This window comes from Balaenoptera ricei, chromosome 7 (assembly GCF_028023285.1).
Source record: "Balaenoptera ricei isolate mBalRic1 chromosome 7, mBalRic1.hap2, whole genome shotgun sequence".
Taxonomy (NCBI): domain Eukaryota; kingdom Metazoa; phylum Chordata; class Mammalia; order Artiodactyla; family Balaenopteridae; genus Balaenoptera; species Balaenoptera ricei.
The window spans coordinates 107,679,144-107,695,987 of record NC_082645.1 but is presented as its reverse complement, the minus strand read 5'-3'; the positions used below and the strand labels follow the sequence as shown (position 1 = coordinate 107,695,987).

The 16,844-nt window shown below is 43.3% G+C and overlaps 1 protein-coding gene across 2 annotated transcripts in view; it reads left to right on the top strand.

Moving 5' to 3' along the window:
* Positions 1 to 16,844, top strand: part of SERPINE2 (serpin family E member 2) — a 76,031-nt gene that overhangs the window by 57,291 nt on the left and 1,896 nt on the right. For both annotated transcript variants that reach the window (XM_059928817.1, XM_059928816.1), the window contains exons 5-7: positions 9,052 to 9,250; positions 11,366 to 11,466; positions 14,051 to 14,137. In XM_059928817.1, coding sequence (XP_059784800.1) covers positions 9,052 to 9,250; positions 11,366 to 11,466; positions 14,051 to 14,137 — 387 coding nt within the window. The remainder of the gene's footprint in view (positions 1 to 9,051; positions 9,251 to 11,365; positions 11,467 to 14,050; positions 14,138 to 16,844) is intronic.

Below are 16,844 nucleotides of genomic sequence, written 5' to 3'. Positions count from 1 at the left end.
AGGAAGACGTCATGGAATGCTAGCGTGGCCCCCAGCTCCTATCCGAAGCACAGTTATTTTATTTTAGGTCAATCTTTGTACACATTCTAATAAAACAAAACGCGAGAAGGCCTCATTTACTGTATATTTCTGTTGCTGAAAAATAATGAATAAGTCAGTAAAGAATAAATCAGCAAGGCTTCTGTAGGCATTCCCATGAAAGATTAAAATGTTTGTAGGAATGGAAGATGCTTTTCTTGAGTATATAGGATGTTCCCAGAGAGGGAGTTACATATCCAGGTGGCTTTTCAATTGAGAACTGGTTTGTCTAAGAATCTGTGGTGTGCCTTATGGAAAGTAAGACACACATACATTCTTATGGTCCAAGATTCAAACTCCACAGCTCCACAGTGTGGGGGATCTCTTCCCCCGCCTTCCCTGATTCATGCCCTCCCTTCTCCACCCTCTTCTGAAGCCCCAGGAGACTGCATCAGTGGGCTCCCTTTTCCCCTGGCTTCCCGTTGACTGGCTAGTGCGGTGAACCAGCAGGTGATGGGGTAAGGGAGGAGAGCGCGCTTGGGCACTGGCTTCCCAGCCCTCTCCCTGCATCGCCAGGGCCGCAGCATCCCTCCACCCAAGGTCTCCTGCCATCAGGACCTGCCCAAAGGCTCTTTCTCTCTGGGCCACCAGCCCCTACCCTCGGCCCTCCCAGGCTAAGGCTGGTAATGGTGCCCCACTGTTTGTAGCCCAGGGTACCATCCTTAATGGCTCCTCTGTACCCTATCCTTGCTTTATAAGTGGTCCCTTCATTAAACTCTGCTGAATTGACCCAGTTTGGTGTCCTGTCTGTTAGCTGTCAGACCTTGATTGATCTGTACTGAATTCAGAACAGAACGTGAAAGTCCCCTTGCTCTCATTCCCTGCCAAGTACACACTGTTAAGTGGTCTGGGACCATCCTTCCTGCCCCCCCTTTCTACGCTGTCATGGGTTTTTACTGAGTAACTTGGGGTTGGAACCCAGCTCCTTCGTGGGCCAGGAGACAGAGTCCAGTGGTGTCATCGACTCCCAGCTTTCCCTCTTTGGCTGGCAGAGAAGTTTTTCATGGAAAGACGAGGCAGGTTTGTCTTCTGGAGAAAGCTCAGCAGTCTGTGGTGGCCCCAAGAAGTCATTTGTTTTCATGACCATAGACCACACAGCCGGTCACCCATTTTCGTCCTGTCTCATCGCAATCTGGCCCACTCGACCAGCCAGCGATGGGAGGCAGGTGGTCCTGATGGCTGAGCCAGGCCAGGCTGCCTGAACTCACTCACTCAGGCTCTGGTGCCACCTGCCCAGCGCCTCGTGAGGCCTCAGCCAGGCCTCGCCATCTTTGGTCACTTTGCTGAAACATTGTCCTTCCATTTACCTGTTTTTCAGCCTTCCTGACTTTTCCTCCAAGATAATCATCAAGGTCTCTGAGAGGATTTCCTTAATAACATTAAGGGAGAGGGTAGAAAATAGGAGGGGAAAACTCTTCTGACTTAAGCCCCATAAAGTGTAAGCACTTTGAGGGCAGAGACTTTTCCATTAAAAAAAAAAAGCCTTAAAAATTAGTAGAAATGTATTTCATATTCATTGCAAAGTCCTCAAATACAACGGTATATAAGGCAGAAAGTAAATGTTACTCTATATTCCCATTTCCCAGCATAAAAACCCCTATTAAGTGCTAGGCTTTTTGAGGCATTTTCTATGGATATCATTTGAGGCTTTTTCTATGGATATGTAAAATTTGTCTATCCAACTTTTTTGCATACATAGGATTACACTATAATTTCTATTTTGTAATCTGTTTATTCATTAGACAGTCTGTCTTGGAAAACCTCTTATGTCAATTCTTGTGGATCTACTTGATACTTTTATCAGCTGCATAACACTCCATAATGTTATAAATGTATCATAATACCTTAGGGATGGCCATTTACTTTTTTTCCTATAACAACACTACAGTGAGCATTCTTGTACATAAATCTTTAGATATTTGTGTCAGAACTTCTAAAGGTAATGTCCTTGGATAGGAATTGCTGAATCAAAGTTGTTACAAATTTTCTGTTTTTATGGTTATGGATTTAGATTTAAGAGACTTTTCTGCTTTGAAAAAGACCACAAAGAATTCCAAACATACATATGTATGTGTATATACATGTGTGTCTATGAATATACAGTATGTTTCTAGCTTCCACTCTCCTCTGAGCTTCCAACTCATACCTACATATCCATATTATGTCTCTAATTAGTTGTCTATTAAGTTCTGGTTCCACAGATAAATATACTCTTGCCCTTGCCATCTAGCTCTCCCCGCAGTGTTCCTTCGCCCAGCAAATGGCACCAACACTCACCCAGTTGCTTAAACCACTCCTCCTTCCCCATTAACTCTCCCCAAACTCCCTTTCCACTGCAGCCTGAATATAGACTACTATATACAGTGGGTCTACTTGTTGTGGTTCTTTTTTTCAAATGTATATTTCAATTTCTACTTAAGTATAGCCTGAACAGTTCCTTAAGACTCAGAAATCCACAGCGCTGCTTGTAGTAGAAGGTAATTAAAGGGACTTTCATCTATAAGGCTTTCCTGATACTGAATATTTAAAATACTGTCTCTGATTTTACAGGCTGAGAAGAGTTCTTTGTACTTCAGCAAGCCTAGCTATCAATACAGCCTCCCTTGTAGGGCTTAAAATAGGAATCAGAGTACTTCAGGGGGCTTTCCAGAAAAACTGGACCATCCCCAAAGCACCACCTACAGAAAGTTTTACATCTTCTCCATATTTTCAATACTTGATTCTTTGCCTGTTATGTCTCATTAAAGGTTTTTGTTGATCATGATTCATCTAAGAGAAAAGACCGATTTTCCCCTTTCATCTCTTCCCTTCTTTTTAGAATGAATAGGCCTGCTCCATTCACATCTCTATATATTGCAGGAATTATCTTCATTAAAGAACACTCAGTCTGCTTCCCAGATGTTAAAGGATGGAGGGCCTGGGGCTGGAAGAGGTCTGGCATGATGACAGGCTTCCTGCTCTGACACAAGTTTCCCAAATACCCCTTCCCTGCCTGGTTCATTCCACCCGGGAGCTGTGCCCCAATGCAGCGGGTGTGGTTTCTCTTGGTGGATCGATTCTGACACTTAAGAAGCAAAGTATCTTACAAAGCTGCTCACACCCATAGATGAAGGTTTTTGCTGTGTGCAGCCACTGGGCTGAGCTCTGGGCGTGTATTTTCTCATTTAATTTTCACAACAGCTCTGTAAGGTAGGTACTAACGTCCCATTTTACAGATAGAGAAACTAAGACTTGGAGTTCAGGAACTTGCCGAAGTCCCAGAGCTAGCATGTGTCTGAGCCAGGATTTGAATTCAGGTCCTGTAACTCCAGATCTTGTGTCTTTAACCTTTGTCCTCTGTAAAACCATGCTGTGAAAGCAGTACCTCTGTGATTGGGTGGATGGAGAGGAAAGGGGTTATTTTGTAAAGATAAGCATGGAAGGGGCGCGTGTACGGAGTCAGCTGAGCCAGCATTTGTCATCAGCTCCCGTGATCAGAAGCAGACCTGTAGGCGGGAAGAAATGGACCGTCAGGCAGATGTGGGTGACGAGATGCAGAATGGTGAGCAGTTTTTCACCTTACTGACCAGTTAATGATGGTCCCGTCGAGGCTGGATTCCCTGGTAGAAGGAGCAGCTCTCGCCCCACCTCGAACACACCCCAGCTTCTAACTTTTCATTTTTCAGGATCCTGACCTTTCAGAACAGTAAACATTTCTAGAGTGGCTAATGAATGCTTCCAGGTCCTAATTTCATGCCCTGGAGCAGTCATTTATTAACAACTTCCCACATTTCGCAGTTTCTTTTTTTTTTTTTTTTTAATTTATTTATTTCGGCTGCATTGGGTCTTCGTTGCGGTGCACGGGCTTCTCATTGCGGTGGCTTCTCTTGTTGCAGAGCACGGGCTCTAGAACGCAGGCTCAGTGGTTGTGGCGCACGGGCTTAGCTGCTCCGCGGCATGTGGGATCTTCCCGGACCAGGGCTCAAACCCATGTCCCCTGCATTGGCAGGTGGATTCTTAACCATTGCGCCACCAAGGAAGTCCCTTTTTCGCAGTTTCTAAAAATGAGCTCTACCAGTGTAGGAACCTAATGTTTTCTTTGAGGATTAAAGGGCTTATTAGGAAGTGGGTTTTTTTTCTCACTTTTCCATCAATTTTTCAGTTTCTGCTGAGACCATTTTATCATGCAGGGTAAAAGTAAAGGTGAAGACTCCCATCTTGGAGTCTCTGGCAGCCCCAAGATGGGACCCGGGCGAGAAGGAGAGTCCACGTGTGTCCGGAGCTGAGGCCAGGCACCCTGGGTACCTGAGCAGCCCTGCAGGCGAGGGTGGCACATGGGGACAGGAGACACCGAGCACCCCCATGAATTGTCCACATATTTCTTCCTCAAGGAGAAGCTGTCGTGTCATCCTGTAGTGTCATGTATACTAAGAGCTTCACCATTCTTATCATATTTTACAGCTAAAAGTGTTTGTTACGTAACGAAGACACAGTACGCTGTCTCTCTCTCTCTCTCTCTCTCTCTCTCTCTCTCTCTCTCTCTCTCTCCATCAGTACCTCCCTCCCAACCCCTGTCTCTGGACAACTGGCTTACTGACGTTCCTTGTCTCAGATGCAGTGATTAGCAAAGTCATCCCCAAAGAAAAGACAAGTGACAATCATGAGAGAAACTCGCTTTCTCTTTTCTCTCGTTCTTAAATATGTTGTCCTTCCGGGTCATTCAGAGGAGGAGGGAGAGGGAGCCGGTGTTCACTGGGCACCCACCGTGGGCCAGGCCCTGCTGAGTACCTTATACGTGTATGTCTTCTACTTTCATCATCACAACAATCCTGTGAGCTACACACTTTCAATATCCCTGGTCTCTCCATTCTCCAAACCAGGAGGCACACAGAGGTTAAGTAACCTCAGCAAGATCACCGAGGTCTTCTTCAAAAGTTGGAAGTGTTTCAGAAAACATTTCAGACATCCACCGTCATCTAGAAATGCTGGTTTTCCATTCACCTGGTTAATTCTTACAACTCTCCCATCGCATGTCTAATGTAAAGGTTCCGTGGGCTCCTAAGGCATGCTCTGTGGAAGGCTTTTTCTCCCGGGAGTTCATGGCCCCTCTGGGCCCCATGCTCATGCCCTGGGCTTCTCTCCAGAGCCCATCATGTCTGCACTTGCGTCCACTCGGATGGGCAGTGCTCGGCTGTGCTGCTCAGTTGCTAAATGTTTTGAATATTTTACGTGGGGATAAAAGGGTTCTAAGATCAAATTAGTTTGGGAAACCTGAGAATAACTAGAGCTAAACAGTTTTCTTCGGGATATCTCAGAGCCTTTCTATCATTGGTGTATATATATATATTTTTTTAATTATTAGCACCTTTAATTATTATTTATTTATTTATTTGGCTGTGTTGGGTCTTCGTTTCTGTGCGAGGGCTTTCTCTAGCTGTGGCAAGCGGGGGCCACTCTTCATCGCGGTGCGTGGGCCTCTCACTGTCGCGGCCTCTCTTGTTGCGGAGCACAGGCTCCAGACGCGCAGGCTCAGTAGTTGTGGCTCACGGGCCTAGTTGCTCCGCGGCATGTGGGATCTTCCCAGACCAGGGCTCGAACCCGTGTCCCCTGCATTAGCAGGCAGATTCTCAACCACTGCGCCACCAGGGAAGCCCATTGGTGTATATTATGAATCTGCAGGAAGAATCAAGTGTCTGGTGCTTCCTCAACTTCCTGGGGTGTGTAATCCGTTTTGTCTACCGGACGTCTTGCAGGATGTGTGTTCTCTAGATGACATTCTGAGAAATGCTGGTTTAAATCCTTCTTGGGTTTTCATCAGTAAGCACAAGTACCATAAAGTATCAAAAAGCCCTAATGGTAGTTACTGGAATGAATGAAGAGTGAGTAGGAAGTCAGGCAGTGAAGGAGGATCATCTTTGGCATTAGACGTACTGAGTCCGTACTGAGTCCTGGTCCACTTTTTAGCCATGTGTCCCTTGGTAAGTTACTTAATTTCTCTAATTGTAGCCTCCCCAGCTGTAAAATAGGACTGCGTATACCTACCTGGTGGGGCGCTGTAGATGCTAATTGCGTTGGGGTGGTTGGTGTGGGCCTGGCACAGAGTGGACCCTAAACAGTGGAAGCTGTTTACCCCCTCCCTTGCTCCCTCCTCTTCACATGCATTCAGAGACGCCACCAAAAGAATCATTCTTAGGCAGCTCAGATTCATTCCTTCATCCATATGATAAGGGTCAACTTGCAAAGCACTGTATTCTAGGTGCCTTGTGATCTAGTTAAGTTCTACTGAACAGAATTAGTATGACTTTAGTGACAGCCAAAGGCATTCTGTTTAGACATGTCTAGACTAAAGAATTCTTTACCAGGGAAGGAAGAAATAATTGCCCTTATCTTTGACTTTCTAAGCAAGCTATTTTTATTTTTTATTTATTTTTGAATTTTTGAATTTTATTTTATTTATTTTTTTATAAAGCAGGTCCTAATTAGTCATCAATTTTATACACATCAGTGTATACATGTCAATCCCAATCACCCAATTCATCCCACCACCACCCCCACCCCCCGCCGCTTTCCCCCCTTGTTGTCCATACGTTTGTTCTCTACATCTGTGTCTCTACTTCTGCCCTGCAAACCCATTCATCTGTACCATTTTTCTAGGTTCCACATATATGCGTTAATATACGATATTTGTTTTTCTCTTTCTGACTTACTTCACTCTGTATGACAGTCTCTAGATTCATCCACGTCTCTACAAATGACCCAATTTCATTCCTTTTTATGGCTGAGTAATATTCCATTGTATATATGTACCACATCTTCTTTATCCATTCATCTGTCGATGGGCATTTAGGTTGCTTCCATGACCTGGCTATTATAAATAGTGCTGCAGTGAACATTCGGGTGCATGTGTCTTTTTGAATTATGGTTTTCCCTGGGTATATGCTCAGTAGTGGGATTGCTGGGTCATATGGTAATTCTATTTTTAGTTTTTTAAGGAACCTCCATGCTGTTCTCCAAAGTGGCTGTATCAATTTACAGTCCCACCAACAGTGCAAAAGGGTTCCATTTTCTCCACACCCTCTCCAGCATTTGTTGTTTGTAGATTTTCTGATGATGCCCATTCTAACTGGTGTGAGGTGATACCTCATTGTAATTTTGATTTGCCTTTCTCTAATAATTGGTGATGATGAGCAGCTTTTCATGTGCCTCTTGGCCATCTGTATGTCTTCTTTGGAGAAATGTCTATTTAGGTCTTCTGCCCATTTTTGGATTCAGTTGTTTGTTTTTTTAATATTGAGGTGCATGAGCTGTTTATATATTTTGGAGATTAATCCTTTGTCCGTTGATTTGTTTGCAGATATTTTCTCCCATTCTGAGGGTTGTCTTTTTTGTCTTGTTTGTAGTTTCCTTTGCTGTGCAAAAGCTTTTAAGTTTCATTAGGTCCCATTTGTTTATTTTTGTTTTCATTTCCATTACTCTAGGAGGTGGATCAAAAAAGATCTTGCTGTGATTTATGTCAAAGGGTGTTCTTCCTATGTTTTCCTCTAAGAGTTTTATAGTGTCCAGTCTTACATTTAGGTCTTTAACCCATTTTGAGTTTATTTCTGTGTATGGTGTTAGGGAGTGTTTTAATTTCATTCTTTTACATGTAGCTGTCCATTTTTCCCACCACCACTTATTGAAGAGACTGTCTTTTCTCCATTGTATATCCTTGCCTCCTTTGTCATAGATTAGTTGACCATAGGTGTGTGGGTTTATCTCTGGGCTTTCTATCCTGTTCCATTGATCTATATTTCTGTTTTTGTGCCAGTACCATATTGTCTTGATTACTGTTGCTTTGTAGTATAGTCTGAAGTCTGGGAGTCTGATTCCTCCAGCTCCATTTTTTTCCCTCAAGATTGTGTTGGCTACTTGGGGTCTTTTGTGTCTGCATACAAATTTTAAGATTTTTTGTTCTAGTTCTATAAAAAATGCCATTGGTAATTTGATAGGGATTGCATTGAATCTGTAGATTGTTTAGGTAGTATAGTCATTTTCACAATAGTGATTCTTCCAATCCAAGAACATGGTGTATCTCTCCATCTGTTTGTATCATCTTTAATTTCTTTCATCAGTGTCTTATAGTGTTCTGCATACAGGTCTTTTGTCTCCCTAGGTAGGTTTATTCCTAGGTATTTTATTCTTTTTGTTGCAATGCTAAATGAGAGTGTTTCCTTAATTTGTCTTTCTGATCTTTCATTGTTAGTATATAGGAATGCAAGAGATTTCTGTGCATTAATTTTGTATCCTGCAACTTTACCAGATTCATTGATTAGCTCTAGTAGTTTTCTGGTGGCATCTTTAGGATTCTCTATGTATAGTATCGTGTCATCTGCAAACAGTGACAGTTTTACTTCTTCTTTTCCAATTTGTATTCCTTTTATTTCTTTTCCTTCTCTGATTGCTGTCGCTAGGACTTCCAAAACTATGTTGAATAATAGTGGTGAGAGTGGACATCCTTGTCTTGCTCCTGATCTTAGAGGAAATGCTTTCAGTTTTTCACCATTGAGAATGATGTTTGCTGTGGGTTTGTCATATATGGCCTTTATTATGTTGAGGTAGGTTCCCTCTATGCCCACTTTCTGGAGAGTTTTTATCATAAATAGGTGTTGAATTTTGTCCAAAGCTTTTTCTGCATCTATTGAGATGATCATATGGGTTTTATTCTTTAATTTGTTAATATGGTGTATCACATTGTTTGATTTGTGTATATTGAAGAATCCTTGCATCCCTGGGATAAATCCCACTTGATCATGGTGTATGATCCTTTTAATGTGTTGTTGGATTCTGTCTGCTAGTATTTTGTTGAGGGTTTTTTAAGCAAGCTATTTTTAGAATAGGGAAGTTCTCAACCTGAATTGCTCTCTTCCCTCTGAAGCTACCCTGGCGATCAGCAACCATTCATGCCCCTTCTGGAAGTCACCAAGGATGCACTGAATCTGCCTCTGATTTCTTTAGGGTCTACAAGCACCCCCAGTGACTTATGGTACAACTTCATCGAGCTGCCCTACCACGGGGAGAGCATCAGCATGCTGATTGCGCTGCCGACAGAGAGCTCCACCCCACTCTCGGCCATCATCCCGCACATCAGCACCAAGACCATAGACAGCTGGATGAGCACCATGGTGCCCAAGAGGGTGCAGGTCATCCTGCCCAAGTAAGTAGCCCCTTTCCCTAAAAGAGAAAACAACAGGACTACTCCATCCCTGGGAGTGATTGTGTCAGATACTGGCCAACTGAAGGCTGAAATAGACACATCATGAAACCTGCCTTATTTTGCAGAAATTGCATGGTGGGACTACAAGGCTGTGCTTTCGTAAAAGTTGGTTTTCAATCCCTGTGCCTCTTATATGGCAGGATAGTGATGACGGGGAAGGAAAGAAGGCAGCCTGGTCTCTAAGCCTCCACAAGACTACAGCTCTTGTGCCACTACAAGGGCTTTTAATATAGGTCACTATTCAAAAGACTGAAAAGCAGATGCAAATCATCATCTGATAGTATGCTGATAATACAGTAAAGTTTAGTAGTGCTCTGTTTGTTTTGATAAGGAGTTTCATTCTAGGTACCTAAGTTTTACCTGGAAGTTGCTAAAGACCAAGGTCCAAAAGGTAGGTAATAAGGAAATATTTTGAAGCCACCCAGGCAGAGTTCTTACATTAGTATCTAGGGCAGTTTTTCTATTATACCCTAAAAGTATAATATAGATGAAACCTGAACTGTTACAACTTGAAACCAAGGGGAAAGGAATCCCAAATTCTGTCTGATTCCTAAATTTCTAACAGGTCAGAGAATACTTTGCCCAGATCTGTGAAGCAGGCAGTGAATGTCCCCTTTTTATAAACTTTTCAACATTACTGTTTTGTCAGTATCCAGGGCTTTAAACCACCCAGGCCTCAGTGATGGTGACAATACCTTCCAGTTCTAATAGCTTTTAATTCTCTAGCCACTGAGTTAAGTAATCAGAAGAGTACATTCATAATAAGTATTAGTAATTCTTATTAGTATTAGTATTAGTAATTCTCCCAAGAGTATTTCTTTTTGTTATAAAATAAGCCTTCACATAGGCAGTGCTTGCCATAAATGAAGAAGCTGGTGATGTACATAAATTATAGTTATAATGGTAAATTACCATGTGAATTACCATAATAGCCCATCTGTGATGAGAATCTGCTCACTTACCCTTGTGGCTTTCCCACAGGATGTGATAAAATCTGGTAAAACACCCTCTGATGATAGATTTAATAACTGACATTTACATATCTATAACTATAATGCCAGATAGTCTACAAATATCCAAGAAATCCATATCAAACCCAAATGAATACCATTCCTAATATTTGCCCCAGTTTTAATGGTAAAATGCTTCCAGAATCCCAACACGAACCAGCAGGAATGTATTTCCTCTCTTTTGACCATCCCCAATCCCAGTAAGTATGGTGGCTCTTACAGCAGCCAAGATCATGACTCTGTAGTTGGGTATGGGGAAGAACTGTAGATATTCCAGAATACCAGACACTCATCAACACCCTGTTACCGAGTCCAAGCTTGTATTTCTTGCCACTTGACAGACCAGTAAATCAAGAAATATCAAGGAATAGCAACTTTATTCAGAAAGCCAGCAGATGGAGAAGATGGTGGACTAGTGTCCCAAAGAACCATCTTCCCCAAGTTAGAATTCAGGCTTCTTTTATACTACAAAGGGGAGGGAGTAAAGTCAGACCTTTCCTGGTTCCTGTCAGCCTCCAGAGGGGATGTGTTCATTTCTTCCTTCCTGCAGTCATTCACAGGCGGGCCTGGTCAGGATAGTTACTGTGAGCTAAACAAAAGTATTTTAGCTTAATGCTCATTACCTGGGAGGCAGGGTTCCCAGAGATGGGCCATTTATGTGTAATTTAAGCTTATAGGCAACATCCCTTTAATGATTAACTTGTAATAGCATACAGAGGTTCTTCCCTATTGCAACCCTGCATCTCCCCATCAGCATAAGAGAAAGTGCTTCTGTAGATCTTCCTAGGACTGGAATGGGGAGCCTATTGCCCATGAGGGTAAGGACACCCCTACTTGCTGATACTGTGCCATTTTGCCAGGTATGTGTTTGAGAGACGAGTTGTTCTCTACTTACCTGGTACTTAAATCTTGGGATTAAAATTAAAGATATAGGTGTTCAGAGTGTACTTTAAAAAGGATCTGTTTGTAAACCTTTTTTCCACTGGCACTGATTATATCATTTATAGTATATTGATTTCCCCCCTATTTTCTGCTTTCGTGCTAGGTTCACAGCTGTAGCACAAACAGATTTGAAGGAGCCGCTGAAGGTCCTTGGCATCACCGATATGTTTGATCCATCAAAGGCAAATTTTGCAAAAATAACAAGTATGTTCAATTTAAAACTTGCTCTTAAACTTGTGGAGTATGTTACAGATTGAGTCTCTGATTTGTTCAGAGAGAAAAGGTCAAAATTAGGAATGTGCTGCCATAAAACTCTCCAAGGTTTAATCTGATATATCACCAAAGTATGCTGTTGAGCCTTTATCACTTAAATCAGCATAAGTCATCCATCCCTACATTTCACATGTACATTTCATGTGAAGCCCACACGATCCCACACATTTAAAGAAGCATTTCATGTGTTGTCTCTGTTACCTAAAAATTTGGCTCTTAATTAGACATTAGTCTCTTCCTTTTCCAAATGCAAACTTTTCCCCTGTATTTTCAAATTTTCAAAATCAAGATTTTTGAGCTCTCAAATGCTTACTTCCACCAAACTACAGCAGGCACCACTATATTCAGATAGGTATTTTGGCATCTCATCACCCATTAATCTGAAATAATATAAATTCAAAGGAGTCTGATTAGAGCTTTCCTTTGCCAAACCATCTAGGACACAGCTGGTATAGTATTCCTTCATTTGCCAGTACACGTAATTTTTTCCTAGAGTCATATTTGAACGGTCGGTCCTTTGTCTTTTTAAGTTAGAGCATAGCCACCTCCTGCCAAAGGCATGGCTTAAACATGATTTGTGCTCCATGTTGTATTTTTCCCCTGAGTGATAAGCAAACAGTTCATTACCAACCTCAGTTGCCTGCTAGTGAACACCTGAGTACCTGTGCTGGGGATTAAGGCGACTTCCCTGGTGAAACTGAAGCTCCATGGATGTTCTGATACTCTCATCCCTTTTGAACCAAACTCTCTTCCCCCATCCAGCGGCATTAGCATCACCTTGTTTGAAATTCACAATTTTGGGTCTGACCCAGACCTACTGAATCAGCGTCTTCGCTTTAACAAGATTCCTCATCCCAGTGAAGTTTGAGAAGCACTGTTTTGGGTTTTTTTTTATAAATTTATTTATTTATTTATGGCTGCGTTCGCTCTTCATTGCTACGTGCGGGCTTTCTCTAGTTGTGGCGAACGGGGGCTACTCTTCCTTGCAGTGCACCGGCTTCTCATTGTGGTGGCTTCTCGTTGCAGAGCACAGGATCGAGGCGCACGGGCTTCAGTAGTTGTGGCACTCGGGCTCAGTAGTTGTGGCTCACAGGCTCTAGAGCGCAGGCTCAGTAGTTGTGGCGCACGGACTCAGTTGCTCCGCGGCATGTGGGATCTTCCCAGACCAGGGCTTGAGCCCGTGTCCCCTGCACTGGCAGGCGGATTCCTAACCACTGCACCACCAGGGAAGCCCTGAGAAGCACTGTTTTAACCTGCCCTTTCCCCTTCAGGATTAGCTTTGTAGCTTAAGTACTAGATAGCAGTCGCAGGGCATTCACAGGTGTTCAGAGGGAGGACCAGGTGCCAGAAATTCTCCTGAGATGTTCTGTTTAACCGTGCAGGTGACGTGGTCCCTGCAAACGTGCCTCTCATTCATGATTGGTCACATTAGAGCCGAGCGTCGGTGCAGATGACCCAAAAAGCACTTTCTCCATTTGCGTCAGACCTGTGTCCCATCAAGGTCACCATTAACTTCTGTTTGCATTCTCCTCGAATGCTAACCCCAGTGGGCGTTGCTGGAATGGTAAGATTCACTGAGAAGGAAAGTGAATTCACTAGAAGGTCCCAGAGGCACGGCTGCATTTATGAGCCTGGCCCTCCAGAGCAGCCTAAACTCTGCTCCTATTCTTCACCAATATGCCCATAAGATGAGTGACTTTTGTTATGAAAAGACAGCACTGGGCTTCCCTGGTGGCGCAGTGGTTGAGAATCTGCCTGCCGGTGGAGGGGACATGGGTTCGAGCCCTGGTCTGGGAAGATCCCACATGCCGCGGAGCGGCTAGACCCGTGAGCCACAACTACTGAGCCTGCGTGTCTGGAGCTTGTGCTCTGCAGCAAGAGAGGCCGCGACAGTGAGAGGCCCGCGCACCGTGATGAGGAGTGGCTCCCACTCGCCGCAACTAGAGAAAGCCCTCGCACAGAAACGAAGACCCAACACAGCCAAAAATAAATAAATTAATTAATTAATTAATTAATTTAAAAAAAAAAAAAAAAAGACAGCACTTACCATGCCACTAATTAGCCACTTGATTGGGGGACAGATTTCTTAACACTCTGGGCCTCACTTTCCCCCATCTGTAAGTGCCATATTTTTTTCTGGATCTGACATTCTGTAATTGAAAAATAATATTGTTGGCTTGCTTCTTCTGGAAAACTAGGCTACCTTTTTAAAGCCCTGCTCTTTTCATTTTTTAATAAAATTCTTAGTGATCAGAGTTGAATTGATAGAGTCACTAACACATTTGGGGTCCGGGACTCCCTCCTCTGAAGTGATGTCACAGTTCACTTAGCAGAGACTGAAATTAACTGTGGGTGACCCTACATACAGCCTTCAATCACCAGGACTGTAAGAGGTCACTTCTTCTGACACCTTTTAAGAATTGGAGCTTGCCATGGCTTTGAGGTTACTTCCCCCACTAACCCGATGGCCTGCATATCAAATAAATGCTGTTTTTGTTTTATTTTCTGGGAACAGGGTCAGAAAACCTTCATGTTTCTCACATCTTGCAAAAAGCGAAAATTGAAGTCAGTGAAGATGGAACCAAAGCTTCAGCAGCAACAAGTAAGTATGCCCTGGGTCAGCAAGTAAGTAAGGCCTGGGCAGGACTGGTCCTGGTGAAGGGAGCAAGTGTACCCTGGTCCACTCATCAACTAATGTGTCCTGAGCCCTATTTCTAGCCAGGCACTGTGGACTGACCCTCGGGAGACAGTGATGACTTTAGGAGGATCTGCATCCACGAAGCTCAGAGTCTGTTACATTAAGGAAAGCACTTCAGTAGAAATTCCTCTAGGACAGGAGTTGGCAACCTTTTTCTATAAAAAGCTAGATAGTATATAGTTTCTGCTTTGTGAGCTATACAGGGTCGCTCACAACTTCTCAACTCTGCCCTTGCAGTGTGAAAGCAGCATAGACTATACAGGCAAATGGGCGTGGCTGTGTTCCAATAAGTCTTTCTTCATAAAAGCGGGGCCCCTCAGACTTGGCCTAAGGACGGTAGTTTACTGACCCCGCTCTCAGAAGGATGAAGCATACTGTGGATTCTTATCGACAGAAAAGACCCATCTTCACATTAAAACATAAAATAGTAGCAACTACTAATAGGAAAATAGCCAACTGGGTCTGGACGAAGTGAAGAATTAACAAGCAGGGCTTCCCTGGTGGCACAGTGGTTGAGAATCTGCCTGCCAATGCAGGGGACACGGGTTCGAGCCCTGGTCTGGGAAGATCCCACATGCCACGGACCAACTGGGCCCGTGAGCCACAATTACTGAGCCTGCGCATCTGGAGCCTGTGCTCCGCAACAAGAGAGGCCGCGATGGTGAGAAGTCCGCGCACCGCGATGAAGAGTGGTCCCCACTCGCCGCAACTGGAGAAAGCCTTCGCACAGAAACGAAGACCCAACACAGCCAAAAATAAACATAATAAATAAATAATAAATAAAAATTAAAAAAAAAAAAAAAAAAAGAGTGGTCCCCACTAGCCGCAACTAGAGAAAGCCCTCGCACAGAAACGAAGACTCAACACAGTCATAAATAAATAAATAAATAAATAAATAAATAAATAAATAAAAGAACATGAATTTCTTTAAAAAAAAAAAAAAGAATTAACAAGCAACTATTGAATTACAGCAAGATTGCTATGCGGCCTTCCTCGATAATTAGAACATCCACATTTGCTTTCTCCTCAACAGCTTATATAATGGAGAAAATAGAACAATTTTAGGTTGGTTTTTATACCCCCTAATTATCCACATGAGATTGGATGAATAGATCTGGCCAAGCTCTGTGAATTCGTAAAGTGAATATCTTAGCTATACCTGTAAGTGGGTCAAATATTTCTGGTCATTAAAAGGTACCATTTATACTCAAAATAGACATTTTATTGCCTTTCTAGAATAAACATTTAATTTTTATTCCTTTAAAATAGGGTTTAAAACAAAGACCTAGAAAGTGACCTCTAAATTTTGCCAACGTTATTGAGCAACTTTGCCAAATTGGTATAACTATCGGGACTGACTACTTAAGATGCAGGGCCCTATGCAAAATGAAAATATGGAGCCCTTTGTTCAAAACTTATTAAGAATTTCAAGACAGCAGTAGCAGAGCACTAAACCAAGTGCAGGGCCGTTGTGAGTGTGGGGCTCTTGTGACTGCCCCGGTCACATGCGCTTGAAGCCAGCCCTGCTGTGTTAGTCTGCTAGGGCTGCCATAGCAAGGTACCACAGACTAGAAGGCTTAAGCAACAGAAATTTATTTCTCACGGTTCTGGAGAATAGAAGTCCAAGATCAAGGTGTTGGCAGGGTTCCTTTCTCCTGAGGCCTCTCTCCTTGGCTTGCAGACGGCCACCTTCTCACTGTGTCCTCACATGGCCTTCTCTCTGTGTGCTCACATCCCTGGCGTCTCCCTCTCTTCTTATAAGGACACCAGTCCTATTGGATTAGGGCCCTACCTTCATGGCCTCATTTAAGCTTAAAGACTTCCTTAAAGGCCCTGTCTCCAAATACAGTCACATTTGGGGTTAGGGATTCAGTATACAGGTTTTGAGGGGGTACAATTCAGTCCATAACACTTGCTAACTGTTGATTTAATTTTAATAACCCTGGGTTGAGCGGTTTACCCAAGCATAGGTGCAGATGTTTCCCTTATAACATCAAGTCCAAGTCGTTCCTGCTTCCCAGGGGATTGAGGAAGAAGACTGGGTCATTGCAGCAAGCGTGGGGCAGTTATGCCAGGCATCTACCCTCCTGCAAGGCCTTATCACTGGCTTATAAATCAAAGCTACCATTGGTAAACGGCAGAGTAAACATGTGTAAGACCATAAGCCTAAATAAGATTGCCTTCTAAGTCCAATGTCTACACCAGGTGAGTTGAACAGCAGTATAAGGTAGTAGGTCCCAGATGAGCAGTCTACACTGCCAGTGAGAGGACAGTCTAGATGATGTGCTTAAAGAAGGCACAGACAAAATGGATGAGAAGTGAGCGGGTCCTTGATACAGGATTTGGATAAGCTAAAAGGCCCAGGGACCAGGCATCAGCTAGGAAGATGGTATGAATGAAAAACAGCTAATAATAACGGTGAATATGCGTTGGGTGTTTATTAAATGGCAAACACTGTTCTAAGAGCTGTAATATGTTTCATTTAATCCTAATAACAACCCTACAAGGAGTAAGTACGTTTATTAAAGGAGATGGGGCTTGTGTGGACTAAAGGAGGACGGATGGAAAGGGCCTGGCCCATGGCAGGTGTGCCATCAGTGGTGACCACTGG